This window comes from Pleurodeles waltl, chromosome 4_2 (assembly GCF_031143425.1).
Source record: "Pleurodeles waltl isolate 20211129_DDA chromosome 4_2, aPleWal1.hap1.20221129, whole genome shotgun sequence".
NCBI classification, from domain to species: domain Eukaryota; kingdom Metazoa; phylum Chordata; class Amphibia; order Caudata; family Salamandridae; genus Pleurodeles; species Pleurodeles waltl.
This window is the reverse complement of record NC_090443.1, coordinates 160,206,367-160,225,149: the sequence shown is the minus strand read 5'-3', so window position 1 is coordinate 160,225,149 and position 18,783 is coordinate 160,206,367. Positions and strand designations below refer to the sequence as shown.

Here is an 18,783-nt window from a genome sequence, read left to right as displayed (position 1 = left end):
ATGCTGAATTACATGTCCATTTATGAAATATTATAGGAATTGAATTCTAATCAGAATTAGATCATAGTGGAAAATTATATTTATTGGTGTAACAGTCAGCATCTATTGGATTTTGTAGACAGTATAATATCTGCATTTGTTATGAATGAGTGGTGTTTGAATCTTTATGTTGCCTTAAGAAACACAGAAAAGGATGTGTTTATTCTTGATTTTGATTTTGATTTTTCTTCCTATATCTATATGGTATCAAGAGAAGAACATTTTTCATCATTGTTTTTAACATGTGATATCCACTTTATTTATATAGAAGTGTTTCTGATGTTTTGCACTCTGCACTTTATTCAGCGGCCCTCCTTTTTATACATGCATGTATCAGAGATTTGAACTAAGGATGAAGAATCAGTATATTGCACTTTAAAATTGAATTAATGTCAGGGGCACTAGGCACTTTGAATGGTAATGGCAAATTATAAATTCCAAGACTTGAAGGATAAAAGGCTCCCTTGCATGAGTCACAGTATAAGATGTCATTTGTGTAAGAAGGCTCCAGACTAAAAATCCCTTGCTTAGTTCAACAGTATAGCTAGACTATTTACAAATATTTATAGCATGTGACACTTTATTTCTAATTGCAATTTTAGAAACAAATAGTGATTTTATCTATTTTCTAATTAGAAGAATAATTAGAGTCAATTGAAGTATTCAACTATAGGATAATGATTATTTATATTCATTATGATTGTATTTAAAAATATTTAAAAATAGTTGATCAAAAACAGTTGATAAAATATTTGTTGATAATGTTGAATAATACTCTTTATTTGCGCTGATCATGATATGTCATTAAGCTAATCATGATACACTATTTGGGGCTTTTTACATAATGTAGTAGAGCCACTTTGATTGATGATTAATAGCTTTTATCGTAATTTTATTGTCTGTAATTATTATGATGATTGATTTGTGCCCGTAATTGTTACAATTTCGATTAGTGTCCATGTCAGCATAAAACAATACACGCAAATTACTGTCAAGGCAGCATTATGCTATTAATATGTAGGCTTACTTTAGTTAATTGCATGTTAAAAGATGGCCGCACTACTCGTCTGCACTAGCATGGAATGGAAACAAATGCTGGCTTTTAAATTATATATATAGGATGCCGTTTTATCTGCTAAGTTTGTCCAGTAGAAGGCGTTTGCCGAAACGCGTTGACATTCTTTGTAGGAAACTATGTTGTAATTACATGGAATAAAGCTGAAGAAATGTATTTCTGAATACTGATTTGTCCTCATGAGTCAGTGAAGGGATTGGTCAGTTGTGGATTATATATATATATATATATATATATATATATATATATATATATATATATACACATTTTTAGCGAAAACACAAAGGTTACAGGGACGTTCTAGTTAGTTTTAGATCTTAAACACACAAAACCATAAAAATTCAGCAGTTATAGTTATACTTATCTCAAGAAACTATAATTCATAATCCAAGATAACTATAACTCATGCCCCTGCCGTGCACAGTTCTCATTTTCTAATCATTAATTTCATGGCAAATGTTGCAATGATATTATCAATGTTGCCATGTAAGATTTCTGACCCACAAAATCATTACCACACAAACACACACACATATATATATATATATATATATATATATATATATATATATATATCCGCTCTCCCCCAATTCAGTTCAGTCAAACCCTGGGCTATGGTACACATAACTTACCTTTGTGTGTGGTCCAAACTCCTCACTTAGCTTTCTGAGCGGATTATCATATTCCAGGACCATCTGTCCCAACCTGGGATAGCTTGGCTCACTAAAATTGAACACCAAACGTAGATTATTAACATGGACTGAAGCTTGTTCCTTTTGTACCTTTTCAGGTTTCAAGCCAGATTGTTCTATGCATGCCTAGTACAAAGTAACCTTCTCAAGACTAGTCAATATTGTGGACACCAGAGTAAATATGGTATTATTCTCAAGCATGATATTTTTATATTTGATTTTTTTATGTTCATGACTATCTCAATATGAGGCACTGTGCATAGAACAATATCTGGACAAATCAACTGTAATGAATAATGTAACAAATAAATTGAGGTAAGTAGAACAATGTAACAGTTAAAATACAATAAATGTTAGTCAGGGGTTGAGTTACATATATTCCAAAGAAACAAGTTCAGTTTTAGGGCTTCTTGGAGGGTGTTACTGGTATTGGTTGCTCAAATATCAAGAGGGTATAGGGACAAGGTAAAATTTTGTTAGGGAGCGCTAAGGCAACGTTGGTTAAGGGAAAGAAGTGAGTAATTGTGGGTGCTGAGCAAGGCAGCTTGTGAGATGTAAGAGTAGGTGAGGCACAGATGGATGTGTACACAGGAGTAAAGTTTCTAAAGAGTTCTGTGTTGTGCAGTCATATCCATAGCTTTGTAATATGGAAATAAATATAGGAATATTGAAAAGTGACTGGATATTAAAGTTAGGTCATGTCCTCCAAAGTTATTCATAAACATTTGCTACATGAAAAACACAAGCCTAAAAAAGAAAAAAATTACCAGCGGGTAAATAAATGTATGGGACTGTACTTGTAACAAAAAACGTCGAGGTGCTGTGCCAAGGAGGGCTGGGAGCCTGCGAGTGAGGAGAGTTGATTGGATTTTACTTTGAAACACGACTAGTGTTGCAAGTATATCTGGATTGGAGTAACTTATATCATCGATTGCATCTAGAATAGTAATAAATTAATAAGCCCTGAAGAAGTCGTAAGGGATATAAAAACTTCCCAAGACGAAACACGTGTTGGCTGGAATAATAAATCCTGTGGACTGTATACTTTTGACGGGAAGCGCAAGGAGGTCACTGGAGGCGTGTCGAGGGCAGGAGCCCTTTAAATTTCTAATCGCGCTCCCGCCGTCGCGGGAAGCGCAAGGAGGTCACTGGAGGCGTGTTGAGGGCAGGAGCCCTTTAAATTTCTAATCGCGCTCCCGCCGTCGCGGGAAGCGCAAGGAGGTCACTGGAGGCGTGTCGAGGGCAGGAGCCCTTTAAATTTCTAATCGCGCTCCCGCCGTCGCGGGAAGCGCAAGGAGGTCACTGGAGGCGTGTCGAGGGCAGGAGCCCTTTAAATTTCTAATCGCGCTCCCGCCGTCGCGGGACGCGCCCGGGCGAAGCCCGGGCCAAGGGCGGGCCCGTCCTTGCCCGTCCGTGCCAGGAAGAGGCAGGGCAGGGCCACCCCCCTGACATTCATCTAAAGTTGCATGGACATGCCAATCTACACGTATGGCTGCCTGAAGGTACTGTGTTGATACTTACTCCTAAATAGGTCCTTTTATAGAGGGCCTTTGGACCGTATTCTCCACCTATTGTTGCGACGCTCTTTCCATTACCCGATAAATACTGGAGTGGGGACAGGCTGGGCCTCTGCCTTTTTTTTTTCTTTTTCTCTAACTGGCAATAGGTCTGCTTAGTTCTATAGTGGCAGCTCAATCCATGGGAAAACGCAAGGCATCAGAACCCCCAAGGGGAAAGATGAATTCTGTAAAAAAACTTAGGAATGCGGGTGAGAACTGCACGATAGCTGAAATAGACGATCTTATTGAGGAGGTAGAGTCACTACTATGCAGTAGGACCACTATTCGGGAGGGCCCCGACAAAAAGATTACCTCCTATTACGCGAAGAAAATCAAACCAGTGGAAGATAAAGCGATAGAGATCGTTTCCCAGCAAGAGGGGGAGGCACCATCTGATGTCAGGACTGTTAGCCCTAGGGTTGCTGCAACTAGACCCTTGCACCTATGCACCATTGATAATGGTAGGAAGAAGAGCCATATCCAGGAGTGCGAAGTTAGGTGCTCCAATAAATATACAGTCTTGGCAGAACTTGATAGTAGTAACATACAGAATGCACAAGAGGGGGAACCCGTGGATGAATTACACCCATATATCCCAACTGTACAGCTAGATAGTGAAAGGATCACTCCTTTCAATTCAGAACCAGGGAACCCTCTAAAAAATAAAACAAGATCTATAGCAGATCTTTATGATCTAATCACCGGATTAATCCAGGAAGTTAGGGATTTGAAACTTGAAGTCAGAACCTTAACAGATATTGTGGAAAAGGAGGGGGGTAGGGGCACCAATAGAGGCCAATGCGAAAGGGAGTCCCCCCCCATATCACCCCATCTACAAGGAAGATCCACATATCCTCAAAATTCGATTACTAACCCTAACCTTACCCCAGCTACAGCCAAGATTGTACAACAACCACAGGGATGCACGATAGGGGTCAATGTGGAACATATTGGTTCACGCAATTCCCAGAGAAGAAATTATAGTAACTTATGCCAAGGAACAGGGAAACCACAAAGAGATCCCCGCTTGGTAAAAGGACCCCAAAAAGGAATTTTGGAACTTACTTTGAACTCCTATCCCCAAGCATCTAATGATTATAACAAAAACACCATATGGAACCCATACTCTGAGGAGGATAGGTCTCCTACTAGGATCAATGTTGTTCATCTGTTAAATGTTCCAAAATTACCCTTAAATAGCAGAGAAGATGAGGACTCCTTAAAAAATAAGCTTATACATTGGATCAGGGCTAAAAGACACTGTTTATCCATAATTCGATCAGATATTAGGGGGGCAGAAAGAATCCCTGGAGAGAGGGGGAAACCTGACGTTATTGCATTAACACTCAAGGATGGAAGATTAATCAGAGGTTTGATTGACATGGAACAGAGAACCCCCGCCCCTAATTCCAATGCCATGAGGTTTAGCTTGGATCCATTAACTACCAAACTTCGAGCACAAAGGCATAAACTTAACCACAATGAGGGACTGCAAAAGAGAAACTATGATCCAAACCTTGAGAGAGTAGATTGACTAATCCAGATAGATCAGGCACAAGTGGAACCCAATGGGGACCAAATAGTAGGGGAGCCCCATGAAGGGATTGATCTCCATGCTATAGGGGCAGGGAGCGCAGTGGAGCCTTTGTATGGTAGGAAAAATTTAACAACTCACCCGAGCCATACTCTCAATGCCACAAGCCTAAACGGAAGGGGTCCTATCACCATGATTTCATGGAATGTAGCTGGCTTAAAAAACAAGCTTATAGACCCCGAATGGCAGGACTATATTGATCGACACCATGTCTGTCTCTTCCAGGAGACGTGGCTTAAAGATCCACCGTATAAAGTAGGATATAAAACCTACTTTATCAGTGCAACTTCAGCTGCCAGAGGGAGACCGTCTGGGGGGTTGGTTGTATGGGCGAAGATCTCATTAAATGTTGAGATACGCATGCAAGCCACTGAGTCGGAGGACATTCTATGGTTGACAATGGGAAAAAAAAATAAGATAATAACCCACTTGTTTAATGTATATAGAAGACCTAGAAAGTCAAACGTGGAGTCTCCTGAAATAACTCTACTAGACGAGCTGCTCAAAAAAATTCCAATAGGTGAGACAATTATGATAGGGGGTGACTTTAATTGTAACTATGAACCTATAATTGGATTCGAACATTTAGCAGAAGAGGAAGACCGAATGAGAACAATTCCTTACCTAACAATAGAAAAAACTGTCCCAGGCACAGTGGCCGCACTGCAAATCATGAGCCTTACATTAAACCATGGACTGAGGGCATGCAATGGCAGAGTGGGTGAAGTCGGCCTTAATCTGGTTACTTTCCAGAGAGGCAACTCAACTTCAAAAATAGATTACATTCTGCATAGTATAAGCACATGTGAAAGACTAGCGACCTTTAAAATTGATAAAAGAAGGGATAGCGATCACTTCCCGCTAATAATTGAATTCAAGGCACACTTCTTAGATTTGGACTCGAAATATATAGAACATGATAAAGTGAAGTTACAACCCACCCTCAGTAACAACAGAAGGGTTGTAAAATGGCCAGTAATACTTGGCAATCAGGTCACTTTGATAAACATTTACAACATATTTTCTGATCTCTTGGAGCCTTATGCAGAAAATAAACCTAGTGACATTCCTATTACGGCCATCCACCAGTCATTGAGCACTATGTTAAGACCTGTCCTGACTAAACAGTTACAGAATAAGCACATAAAGGAGAAGGCCCAAACCACCCCTAACAGTCCATGGTATACTATCAAATGTAGAGAGAGGAAAAGAGCACTGGTAGAGGCACTAAAGCAAAAAAATCAATTAGCCATACAGCAGGCAAGGGCCAGTTATAAGAAAACGCTGGCTATTGCCCAACGCAACTGGGAGGACCAAAAATGGCAAGACCTGCTGGTAGCAGCGAAAAGCAATGATGCAAGAACCTTTTGGAAAATAGTTACCCATGGTAGCAAAGAGGGGATATTTACTACAGACCATCACATAGACCCCAAAACATGGGTTAACTATTTTACATATCTTTACTCTGACCCTCCCACCTTCGATCTCTGTCCCTCAAGACACAAAACCCCAGTGGCTTGGGGTATTTTACCCGAGTTACAGTTTAGTCTGGAGGAGACGGTGATTGCCATTGAAGCAATCAAGCCAGGAAAAGCCCCCGGTTTGGATAAGATCCCGGGGGATCTATTCAAACATAGCATAGAAATCTGGGCACCTTATCTAAACCTTTTAAGTAATGCTATAGCAAGGGGAGGCCCAATGCCCGAGACATGGAAAGGGGCAGAAATAATCCCAATCCACAAAAAAGGATCCAGGGAAGACCCAGGGAACTATAGACCAATTAGCCTCATAGACGTCACACAAAAAATGTATGCTAGACAGATCCTGAATAGAATCAATATCTGGATAGAAGAGAACAGCATAATGTCTATATACCAAGCAGGCTTTAGACAACAGACCAGTACAGTTGACCAGGCCTTTAGGCTATTGACAATAATGTGGAAATACACTAGACTAAAGAAAGGCCACCTGTATATCGCGTTTGTGGACCTGCGCGCAGCCTTTGATCTGGTGCCGAGAGACTCCTTATGGGCAGCATTAGGAAAACAGGGCATGCCGGGGAACCTCCTGGGCCAGCTGGAGAGGCTACATGGAAATACATTTGCAAAGGTCCGGTGGGGGCCAAAAGGAGAGTTGACAGACCCAATACCTATCAAGAGGGGGGTGAGACAGGGCTGTGTGCTCGCCCCAACTCTTTTCTCTTTATACATCAATGATCTGGTTCATCATCTGAAACAAAGTAACCACGACTCACCAAGATTGAATGATGATCCAGTCCCCGCCCTCCTTTTTGCAGATGACACCATCCTATTGTCTCAAACTCCAATGGGCCTGCAAACTCTACTAGATAAATTCAGTGAGTATTGCAGCTTGAAGGGGTTAGAAATAAATGCAAACAAGACTAAATACTTAACTGTTAACCCTCACAAAGCACTCAAGAGAAACATTTGTATTAGAGGGCAGGCACTGGAACGAGTTAAAAATTTCAACTACCTAGGGATACTGCTTGATGCCAAATTGTCATGGGTGCCGCACATCAACAAAGCTGCTATCTCCTTAACTCATAGCTCTATGGCAATCAGTAAAAATTACAAATGTTCAAGGTCGAGTACTGTGTCACCAGTATTCGAGATCTACAGGTGCAAAGCACAGGCCGCTGCTCTGTATGGCGCAGAACTCTGGGGATTCACAAAACTAACTCCATTGGCCACTCAGGAAAATAATTTCATGAGGGGGATATTGGACCTCCCTCCATCGACTCTGCTGATTCCCTTAGCCCATGACACTAATATGAAACAAATAGGCAAATTGGCAGCCCTGAGGCCCCTGCTCTACTGGTGTAGACTTTGGACAACCCCTGAACTGATCCAATACAGGCAAGCCTTAATTGAGATCATGGGCTTGGACAAGACTATTTCCTTCCCGTGGCTTTATTATATCAGGCAAAGCTTTTACAATTTAGGGCTGAAAATCTACTGGGATGAACCGCATATACTCACAACCCAATCAAAGATCCGACTAAAGCAAGTATTTTGGGACTTCATCTTTAATAGCCCTCTTCATAGCAAGGATTCAGGTAGACTAACCTTAAGTTTTCTGGATTTTAAACCACTACCGAGCGCTGAGGAATGGATTGATACCATTCAACCTAGACGAGCAAAAGCTTTATTTATGAAGTATCGATATGGGATTCTCCAGGTCAAGGCTTTTACCTTCAAATGGGGTCTCCTGAATGGGAGTAATCATGAGGCGACCTGCGAGCTATGTAATATGGAGACTCCAGAAACGACGGATCATGTCCTTTTAAATTGCATTGCCTACGATAAACTAAGGAAGAAATGGATCCGACCCATCTGTAGGAACGTTGGAATCAGGAACTACAATGAAGCTGCCAGATTTTTTAGATCCAGCTCGATACCATATGTTGTTTTTGGTCTAAGCCGGTTCTTAATAGCAATTTCATTCATCAGAGACAAGGCGGGCCTGAGGTTGTAGGCGCTCTAATTCAGGCAAAACTCCCAAAGTCAACCTATGGGTCCTGAAATCGATAACTGGGAGTCACCCTCTGCAATTCAATGGCCTTGGGACCTATAATCGGCCAAGGATATATCTAGCTCAGGGGACACTGTCTATGCCCGGGAGGACCGTAGCTACTGGGAGGTTGATTAAGTTACCTAGAATGGTCATTGTCACCTATGAAACTTGTTCCTGGATTCTGATATTTATTTATCTTTTATCCCAAAAAATCTCCTCCTAGTTAGGCAAACAAGTGCCTGATGGCACGGGAGGTAAATTTTATGGGTTTTACAAATGAAATACTGTAATCGATTTTTACCTACTTTTTTTAAGGTCAATATCAGATAACTTGTTTCTAGTAGATAAGTGAATATTTGCTGCTGCTAGAACAATGTGCTTTTTTGCATCACTCGATCGTATATGACCTCTAAGCAATATAGGCACGTAAGAAAGAAAGGAATCGTTGGGCCCTAGGGATTGTTAATCACTTTCTAAAAATTAGTCAAATAACCCCTCACGTGATGATGGTATCTATATTGCTAAGATTGTAGAGGCAACTTGAACCTACTGGAGGCAAATAGTCATTCAAAAGCATATATCCTACTTTCATAATGGTTACTTTTTGAGCTAGTCTATAGTTAATGATACTACTAGCAAGATAGCAATTTTAACTGTTTTTGTATTAAGGCTTATACTTTAGAGGTATTTTATAAAATTTTATAATATTTATATGGCGATCTGCATGATGATGTGTACTGTATATTTTATAGTGTTTTAGTGATTAATTGTTGATTTTTTAATAACATTTATACCCATAACTCGCCTATTTGTATTGTATGGCCCTGAGGGAGCTTTGGTCTCGATCAGTTTTTAGTGTTTCTTTGTCTTTTTTCTTTTAAAAAAGTGTCTTTGTTTCTTCTAGAAATGTAAGAATTTTGTCAGTATGCTTTTATGGTATTGTTTTACCGAAATAAAGCTGTAAAAGTAAAAAAAAAAAAAAGTAACAAAAAATGTAAAGATAATTTAGCAATCACAGCTCTGGGTGCAGTTTAGTCGATGCCTTCTGGACATCACTAATCTGTTTTCTTCTCTCATTAACTCAAATCGGCAATCAACATTCCGAGAGAATCATTCAAGACGGTAAGGCACCTTGCGACCTCTACCAGCGCAATAGGCGCTGGAGAATTATCATGAGTTCTGTGACAAGGTGGCCACATACTTCAGAGATAGGATTTTAAATATCTTTTCTGATTTCCCTGAAGTTAAAGACCTACAAGCCACCAGGAAAGGGGGTATCAGCTTGGATGAGCAGTGCAACAGAGAAATATTAGCTAGTTTCCCTCCCCTTACCCAGGGTAAGATTATATCCCTGCTAATGCAAATTACTTTGGGGTCACCAGAGGACCCTTGTCCTTCAAGGGTGCTGCAGTTGCTCCTTGAGTTCATTCCAGAAGCACTGGCGAAAATCTATTCATATGTGCTTACTTCCAGTGTAAACCCTCAGTGTTGGAAGGAAGCCATTATTATCCTTTTGAAGAAAAGACCAATGGAGATGCGAATGATTTGAACAATCTCCAGCCTATTTTGCTGTTGCCAGCTCCAGCTAAAATACTGGACAAACACCTAAATCAAGAACGTGTTCACTTTCTCTGTGAGGATGAATGCCTGGATCCCTTTCAGCATGGATTCAGGAGCAATCACAGCAACAAATCCGCTTTGCTCACACTAGCGGATATTATCCGGCAGCAGGTGGACCGAGGTGGAGGGGACTTTCTGGTGATGTTGGACCTGTCTGCAGCCTTCAACACCATTTCTGTTCTAGTGAACAAGCTGTGACAGGCAGGGCTGAGGGACAAGGCTCTCAAACTATTCGAGTCCTTCTTAGTGAACAGAATGAGTATAGTTAGCTGTGGGGACTTTAGAGAAGAACCGTTCTAACTGCCCTGTGGAGTTCCATAGGGCTCTTCTCTCAGCCCCACTTTGTTCAACCTTTATGTCGCTCCATTGGCACGGCTGATACGGTTGTGGGCCTTTCAAATGTCATCATATGCAGACGATACGCATATCATCGTGCCCATTGGGGAGGACTGGGCAGAGGTGGCTGATAAATTCAAGACATTCATGGCAGAGATCAACATCTGGATGAAGCGAAATTGTCAAAAAATGAATGGAGAAAAAACAGAAATCTTGATTTTTGGTTCCAACAATTCTATCTGGAATACCTGTTGGGTGCCAGAGTCCTGTGGACCACTGCCAGTCCCAGAGAAGGCGGCAAGGAATCTAGGTATTGTCTTCGATAATCCTGTAACCTTTGAGTGCCAGGTCAACAAGACTGTTTGCCCATGTTTCTGTATGATCAGGATGCTGAGTAAGATCTACCTGTTTATACCGATGGAGCTTAGAGTGCCAGTGGTCCTGGCATTAATCACCTCTCGCCTGGACTACTGTAACACCCTCCATTTATATTTAACACAGCACACCCTCAACAAACTTCAAGTTACAATACAATGCGGAGGCGCGATTAGTCCTGGGACTATATAGAAGCCACTCAGTGAAGGAGAGCTTGAGGACCCTTCACTGGCTCCCTATTAGGAAGCATGTGTGCTTTAAGGCCTTATGCTTGGTGTTCAAAGCCCTCTATCAGCTGGACCCAGACAACATCAGGTCCACCCTTACCTGGTACGTCCCTAGCAGGTCGTGGAGATCCCCTGGCCAGAAGAAGGTCATTGTACCCATTTCGGAAAACGAGATGGGGAAAACAGCCTTCACAGTAGCTGCGGCACACCTTTGGAATAATTTGCTTGATGTGATCAGAGGAACAGACTCCTTTATGATTTTTCGAAGGCTGGTAAAAACATGGCTGTTTTCTGCAGCATAACAGGTTTCTGACATCCCCTCACTTTGCCGCGCCTTTCTTCTTTTTTCTTTCCTCCTTTAAACCTGGTTTAGTGCTTTGATGCCTCTGGGTTTAACGTACTTTATAAATGCAAACACAAATACAAATGCAGCCAATTTAATTATTTTGTAGATCCCAGGTTTCAGCAGGCTTGTAACCATGGGTCAGTTGGCTTTGGTAGTGTGGTCTCTGGACTAGTAGGTCTTTTGAGTCAACCACTGACACATAAGGCTCACTGGTGTTTAAGTCACTGTAGTGTGGTTATGGATGGTTCATTCATGATGGTCATTGGACTGATCTGATTGCTCGATTTTAGACTATGAAGAGTAGTTTCAGTAGCTTCTTGCAAATATCTAAGTACATGCTATTACATTAGTTTAAGCAAATCAATGCACAATGTGTCGACCTGGGGCTGGGAGGAAAATCATGGCACTTTTTTGCCAAACTTTGTGTAGTTTTAACTGCATGATTTTTATTAGAGCATTTACAAGTGGGAGGAATGTGACACACTGTTGTTTGATCTTGTTTAAAAGTAACGAGGCAGTTCCTAATGATTGGGCCAGTAGAACATAATGTTACTCAATTGGCAGTTGTCAGGCGATGAAGCACCATATGAATCTCATCACTTCAACAGTCTTCAACAGATTACAGCAATTCCAAAAATCAGTTATTTCTTGAACCCTTAAAAGCAACATATTGCTAATTCACACTGCTTTCTTGATTTACATTAAAGCTGCCTTTCTTTATTTACCGCATGACTGGATCCAAATTTACCATTCCCTGCTCCGCCAAAGCCAATGCTGTGTGCAATATAACTGCAACCAGAGTGTGATTCAGCCCCTGACAGTCTCAACCATGAGAAACTGGTCACAAATATTTTGATTTCCCAACCTTCAGAGACTAGTAAACCCATCTTGTTTGCAGTTATGGACAAGTAAAAGTGCAGGTTCAGATTCCTCACCCATGTCCATGAAGCATCTCGTGAGCACAATTGAACATCCCAATGATAACCTTTCTGTCATCAATACGGGACAGCAGCAGGATGACAGATGTGTATGTCACAATCAGGTCCAAGTAGCTCTTTGTAAAATTGTAGTTTACATTCTGTGGAGAGAGACGCACATCTCATGAAACAACATCACTTAAGAACAAGACAATCACAAATATGGTATAAAACCCAAATACAGTGCACATTGGTATACAATTTTCCAAAGGTGGGGAATGGGTGCACTCAGAAATACTTTTGCTGTGGAAAAGCTGACAATAAACTGATTATTTTCTTGGGTAAATCCTTTTAATTAATTTGGAAGTCATCATCATCAAAAATACTTTATTCGATTGAATAAAACAATCATAAAAGCAGATAATTCATATTAAAAACATCACTCAATATTTGAAATAGTATGAAAACAGTAAGTCAAACCGCACCTAAAAGGACCGTATAGCGGGATTACGTTACAAGGAGTTAAATAAATTCACATAAAAGCCACAGTTCAAAAACGTGACAGAAAAAATCAGTATAAGAGTATGTTTTAAAACAAGAACTATTGTCATTAATAAAATACGTTTAAAATGTATACAAATAAGAAAACCCTATCTAGGTAGTTTGATAACATGGTCTAGCCTTCATCACTGCACATAAGCTATTCCATTGCAAATCATAATTGATCGTAAGGACAGAAGGTAATTAAAGGCAGGGCGACATTGTTTAAATTGCATTGATTTTAAAAATGGAATCACAAACGCTTTCCTTAAGTCTGCATAGAATTTACAAAAAAAGAGAATGTGTATTGTACTTTGCTCAGACTCTAAGGGCCTGATTACAACAATGGAGGAGGTGTTAATCCGTCCCAAATGGGACGGATATACCACCAGCCGTATTACGAGTTCCATAGGATATAATGGACTCGTAATATGGCTGGTGGTATATCCGTCACTTTACCGTCACTTTTGGGACGGATTAACACCTCCTCCAAAGTTGTAATCAGGCCCTAAGTCACAGGGACATTTTACCAAGACAGGGGTCCAATCATTAATACACGAGAAGCTAACAAGATGATGGAAAATCTCGAATCTTAGGCGTATAAGGACAAACCGATACCTTGGGTTCAGTACATTACTCAAATATGGTTCCATGCCATCTGTTTGTTGCAACATGAAATTCCTCATTACGCTGGGTTTCTTTGCCTCAGTGGCCCACCTTAAATCGGCCAGGTGAGTAAGACAAATATTTTTCAGTTCTTTCCTGGAAATTGTTTCCAGTTTTACCGGAGTGGAATATAACTCAGGATAGCCCAGCTCTGTTAAAAAAATCTTTATATAATTTAGCCAAGGAATTTTCAGCGGGTAAGATAATGCCAATGCATCTTCTATGATGACCCTATTCAGCCTAGCGGAATCAGAAGTACATACTTTATGCCCTAATAGGATTGGTTGGATACGAATTAAAACTATAAGGTATGATACCCCCAATTCCATATGGCATGCCAGTGTAGGGGTAGATTTTGGAACGCTTAAAATAAACTTTAAAAAATCAATTTCAACTAGATGTAGGTTGTTGCAGTTCCTATATCCCCAGAGTCCTGCCCCGTACAATGCAAGAGAAACACATCTTGCATTGTACAATATCATGATATCCTTGGGAGTCACTCTACCAACCTTTTTTTAATTGTTTTTTACAGCCATGATAGTTTTAGTGAATTACAGCTTCCTTGATTTTATGGCTTGTGACCATGTCCCTTCATTATCGAACGTAATGCCTAAATATTAAAAAGTTCCTGTATCGTCTAGTTTCGTACCTTTTAGCATAATCTGGGGTTTCTTTATAGAATTTCTACCACATGTCATCGAGAAAGTTTTAGAATGGTTGATTCTGAGACCTAAGGCTTCCATATGCTTATCAAAGGTTGTGAGTAGCCTCTACAATGCTACTGGGGTGCGGGCCATCAAAACGGCATCATCCGTGTACAGGAGTGCTGGGATCTTTCGAGAACCAACTTGTAGGAGGTCACTGCAAGCATCAGATAATACCCCCTCTAATTTATTAATATATAAGGCAAACAGTAGTGGTGCTAGTACGCAGCCTTGTCGTACCCCCGTTCAATAGGAAAGGCTGAGGTGCATTCACCCTGAAGCCCGTAACGCACCTTGGCTTTAGCTCCAGCGTACAGTTCCCTAATAAAATGAACAATAGTTAGGTCTACCCCCATGTCCAATAAAATAGGCAATAATTTACTGTGGACCACACAGTCAAATGCTGAAGTCCGATCGACAAACACTAAATATAAGGCTCCGGCCTTGGCCCTCATGTATTTATTGAGTATAATGTCTAAGTTCAGAGCCTACTCCATGGTCTCTATTCCAGCTCTAAAGCCATATTGCAAGTCCGAAAGAATATTTTCGGTCCAATCTCGTAGCCTGTTTAAAACAATTCGTCCAGCAATCTTTGCAAGAGTATCAAGCAGAGAGATTGGGCAGTAGCATGCAGGATTTTGACGATCTCCCTTTTTGAAGATAAGAACAATGATGGACTCAGCCCAGGTTGGTATTCAGACTGTGGCACAGCAGGCACGTAAAACTTGAGTTAATATTGGGCCCCAAAGTGAAACATTCGACTTGTAAATATCAATTGGGACTCCATCTGGGCCCGGCGCTTTCCCACTTTTGCTAGCGTTAATTGCCTCTATAACCTCATTAAGGCTAAATGGTGGAGAAATAGATTGAGGAACTGGTCTCAGAGAGTTTGGTTCCAAGACCAAATCTTTAGCGGAGTATATACTAGAGAAAAAAGAAACCCAATCCTCTTCAGTATTGGCTATTTCAATTGACAGTAATGTTCCATCACACAAAAGAGGAGAGTTTACAATTTTCCAAAATTTAGCGTTGTCATTCCTAAGGCTTGCTTCATGAAGAGAATGCCAAGCCTGGTTTTTGAAATTCTGTTTTCTTCTTCTTATAGCCTTTTTATACTCCTTCCTGCGAAGGCTAATGCCATGTCTATCAGGGTTTTGTCTGCGTAAGCACTGTTTAAGATTTTTATAGGCTTGAGTACATTCACTATCAAACCATCTTTTGCCTACACAAGGTCTAGATTTGCCAAAGCTAACTGTAAGAGAGTTTTTGATTTCAGTAGATAGTTCAGTGAAAGCGTTAATACAAGCCTGCGGGCAATTGTTGTCTGAAAGACAAATTTCAAACTCTTTAGAGAGTTTGCTCATTAATTGTTTCATGAACTGCGTAGGCTCAAGCTGTGACCAGCGGATAGTGTAGCCATTTCTTGTTCCCAATTCTATATTTTCTACCTTCTCCGTTAGTTCCTTCTGTTTGGTGATGGCTTGGGGGAATACAATGCTTAAACTTTGAGGGTAGTGGTCGCTAAACAAAGCATCTTGAATTTTATATCTAGACACATAAGTAGTAAAATTATTAGATAATAACATAAAATCAATTATTGTGTTAGGATGTCTGCCATTGAATGTGGATTTTAACTGTGGTTTACAATGATTTAAACTATTGCACAGAAGGAGATCAAATTTAAACAACGTTTCATTCTGCAAATTACCATAATGATTATGTGTAAAATGGTATGAGTCGCCATCTCCACACGTGCCAAAAAGACAAACGTTTTCCACGGATTGAGGATACAAATGTGTGTTAAAATCCCCCCCCCCCACAATAAAAGTCTCATTATGCGCTGAGTTACATACTTGAGGAACATTATTGTAAAAGTTAATAATCACCATTTGTGCAATGATTCTTAATTTACATGTGATCAGTTGATAAAATGAGTTAGAGATTAGTCTTACATCCTTAATTAAGTTGAACTTGTTGGAGATGAAAGTACACAGCCCACCTTTTGCCCTGCCCCGTGAGCAAGGAACGGCGGGGTGTGAAGTGTCCTAAAACCATTTATGTGGATAGGGTCCACGGACCAAGGGCCATATTTATACTCTGTTTGCGCCGGATTTGAGTCGTTTTTTTTTATGCAAATTCGACGCAAAACGAACTCCATATTTATACTCTGGCGTTAGACGCGTCTAGCGCCAAAGTTCATGGAGTTTGTGTCATTTTATAGCGTGGACACCTACTTTGCGTTAATGATATGCAAGGTAGGCGTTCCCTTCTAAAAAATGACTCCGAGGCATGTGCGCCGTATTTACACTCCCGGGCAAAAATGACGCCCGGGAGTGGGCGGGTAAAAAAAAATGACGTCCAGCCGCTTTTGTGTTGTTTTTTAGCGCCTGGTCAGGGCGGGCGTTAAGGGACCTGTGGGCTCGGAAGGAGCCCAGAGGTGCCCTCCCATGCCCCCAGGGACACCCCCTGCCACCCTTGCCCACCCCAGGAGGACGCCCAAGGATGGAGGGACCCATCCCAGGGAACTTAAGGTAAGTTCAGGTAAGTATTTTTTTTATTTATTTTTTGTGGCATAGGGGGGCCTGATTTGTGCCCCCCTACATGCCACTATGCCCAATGACCATGCCCAGGGGACATAAGTCCCCTGGGCATGGCCATTGGGCAAGGGGGCATGACTCCTGTCTTTGATAAGACAGGAGTCATTTCAATGGGGGTTGGGAGTAAAAAAAAATGGCGCTAATCGGGTTGAGGCGAAAATTTTGCCTCAGCCTGACTTGCCCCATTTTTTGACGCCCAAGCTCCTGGTGTAAGTCATTTTTTTTTACGCACACCAGGCAGCTCCGCCGGCTAACGCCGGCTAACGTCATTGAATAAATACGGCGCCGGCATGGCGCTTCAGAATGGCGTTAGCCGGCGTTAGATTTTTTGACGCACAACTGCGTTGGCGCAGTTGTGCGTCGAAAAGTATAAATATGGCCCCAAGTGTCTTGTAAACTCACCAAGTAAAAGGATCGAATATATTCTAACCAGTCTTCATTCTTACTTTTCGAGCGCAGACCCGCCACATTCCAAAATAAAAATGAGTAGTCCTCTCCCCCAGTTTTAGTCCCTAGCCCCACGGAAGACTTTTTAGTTACTATGGGGGTCATTACAGCATTGGCGGTATAAGGTGCTTACCGCCGTGCAGAAGACCGCCAACACACCGCCGCTGCGGCAGGAGCCCACCACAGCTATTATGACACACATCACGGAATCCGCCGAAATTCAGATACCCACGCAATACCGCCACATCAAAGGTCAGCGATAAACATGCGGAAACAAATCCTCCACCTCCACGCCAACAGAAACACGCCCATGCTATTACGACCCATGAATCCACGCGGCGGTCTTTCAACCGCAGTATTCCATTGGCGGTACACACCGCTGCGCTCAAAATACACACACAGCTCCAAAACACCGCCACTTTGGACAATTCCAAATACACACACCTGATACACATACACACACCACTCCCACACACCCAACACAATATAAAACACACACCCACATCACCCACAAACCCCTACGACCCAAAATTAGAGAGAAGGCCAGAGAGAGACAGCACAGAATAGAGAACCCCATCACACAGAGGCACACTACACCATCACCCACACGACATCCACACACAAAACACCTCATACCACTACACTCACCACACTCATTCCACATACACCACCTCACACATCACACACACCACCCCATGGCACGCCAAATACACCCCAGCTTTTCCGAAGAGGAGCTCAGGGTCATGGTGGAGAAAATCCTACGGGTAGAGCCACAGCTATTTGGCTCACAGGTACAGCACACATCCATAGCCAGGAAGATGGAGCTATGGCAAAGAATAGTCGACAGGGTCAGCGCTGTGGGACAGCATCCAAGAAATAGAGAGGACATCAGGAAGAGGTGGAACGATCTACGGGGGAAGGTGCGTTCCACGGTATCCAGGCACCACATCGCGGTTCAGCGGACTGGCGGCGGACCCCCACCTCCTCCCCCACAACTAACAACGTGGGAGGAGCAAGTCTTGTCCATCTTGCATCCTGAGGGCCTCGCAGGAGTCGTTGGAGGAACAGACACTAGTAAGTCAAATCTTAACAATCATATCCCCCACCTTACCTGCATGCTATCACACATCCAAACCCTCACACCCTCCCCTATCACCCTAACTCCTCACTAATGTACCCATAACACCAACCACCCATCCCAACCCCAAGACCTGCATGACACAACTAAGCATGGATACCCATCACTAAAGCATGCCCACTGCACATACCCAGAACACCCCCCAACCATCAGCACACAAGCCCCCACACAGGAATGCCTGCACTGGTGTACACGCACACCCAACCATTGCACACCATGAAACACACACATGCAATAATCATGTACTTATACCCCCGCAGGAACCCGAAGGAACGTCACAACACCAGAGGGTCCAGACAACACCACTCCACCCCCAGAAGAGGCCCACAGTGACGACAGCAGCTCTGCCCTACTGGATCTTGATGACCAGCCCGGAC

General features: G+C 41.9%; 1 protein-coding gene across 2 annotated transcripts in view; it reads right to left on the bottom strand.

Annotated features, from left to right (window-relative positions):
* The window catches only part of NCKAP1L (NCK associated protein 1 like), a 1,641,522-nt gene that overhangs the window by 1,424,350 nt on the left and 198,389 nt on the right, over positions 1 to 18,783 (bottom strand). For both annotated transcript variants that reach the window (XM_069231027.1, XM_069231028.1), the window contains exons 5-6: positions 12,333 to 12,475; positions 1,747 to 1,837 (exon numbers count right to left, since the gene is read on the bottom strand). In XM_069231027.1, coding sequence (XP_069087128.1) covers positions 1,747 to 1,837; positions 12,333 to 12,475 — 234 coding nt within the window. The remainder of the gene's footprint in view (positions 1 to 1,746; positions 1,838 to 12,332; positions 12,476 to 18,783) is intronic.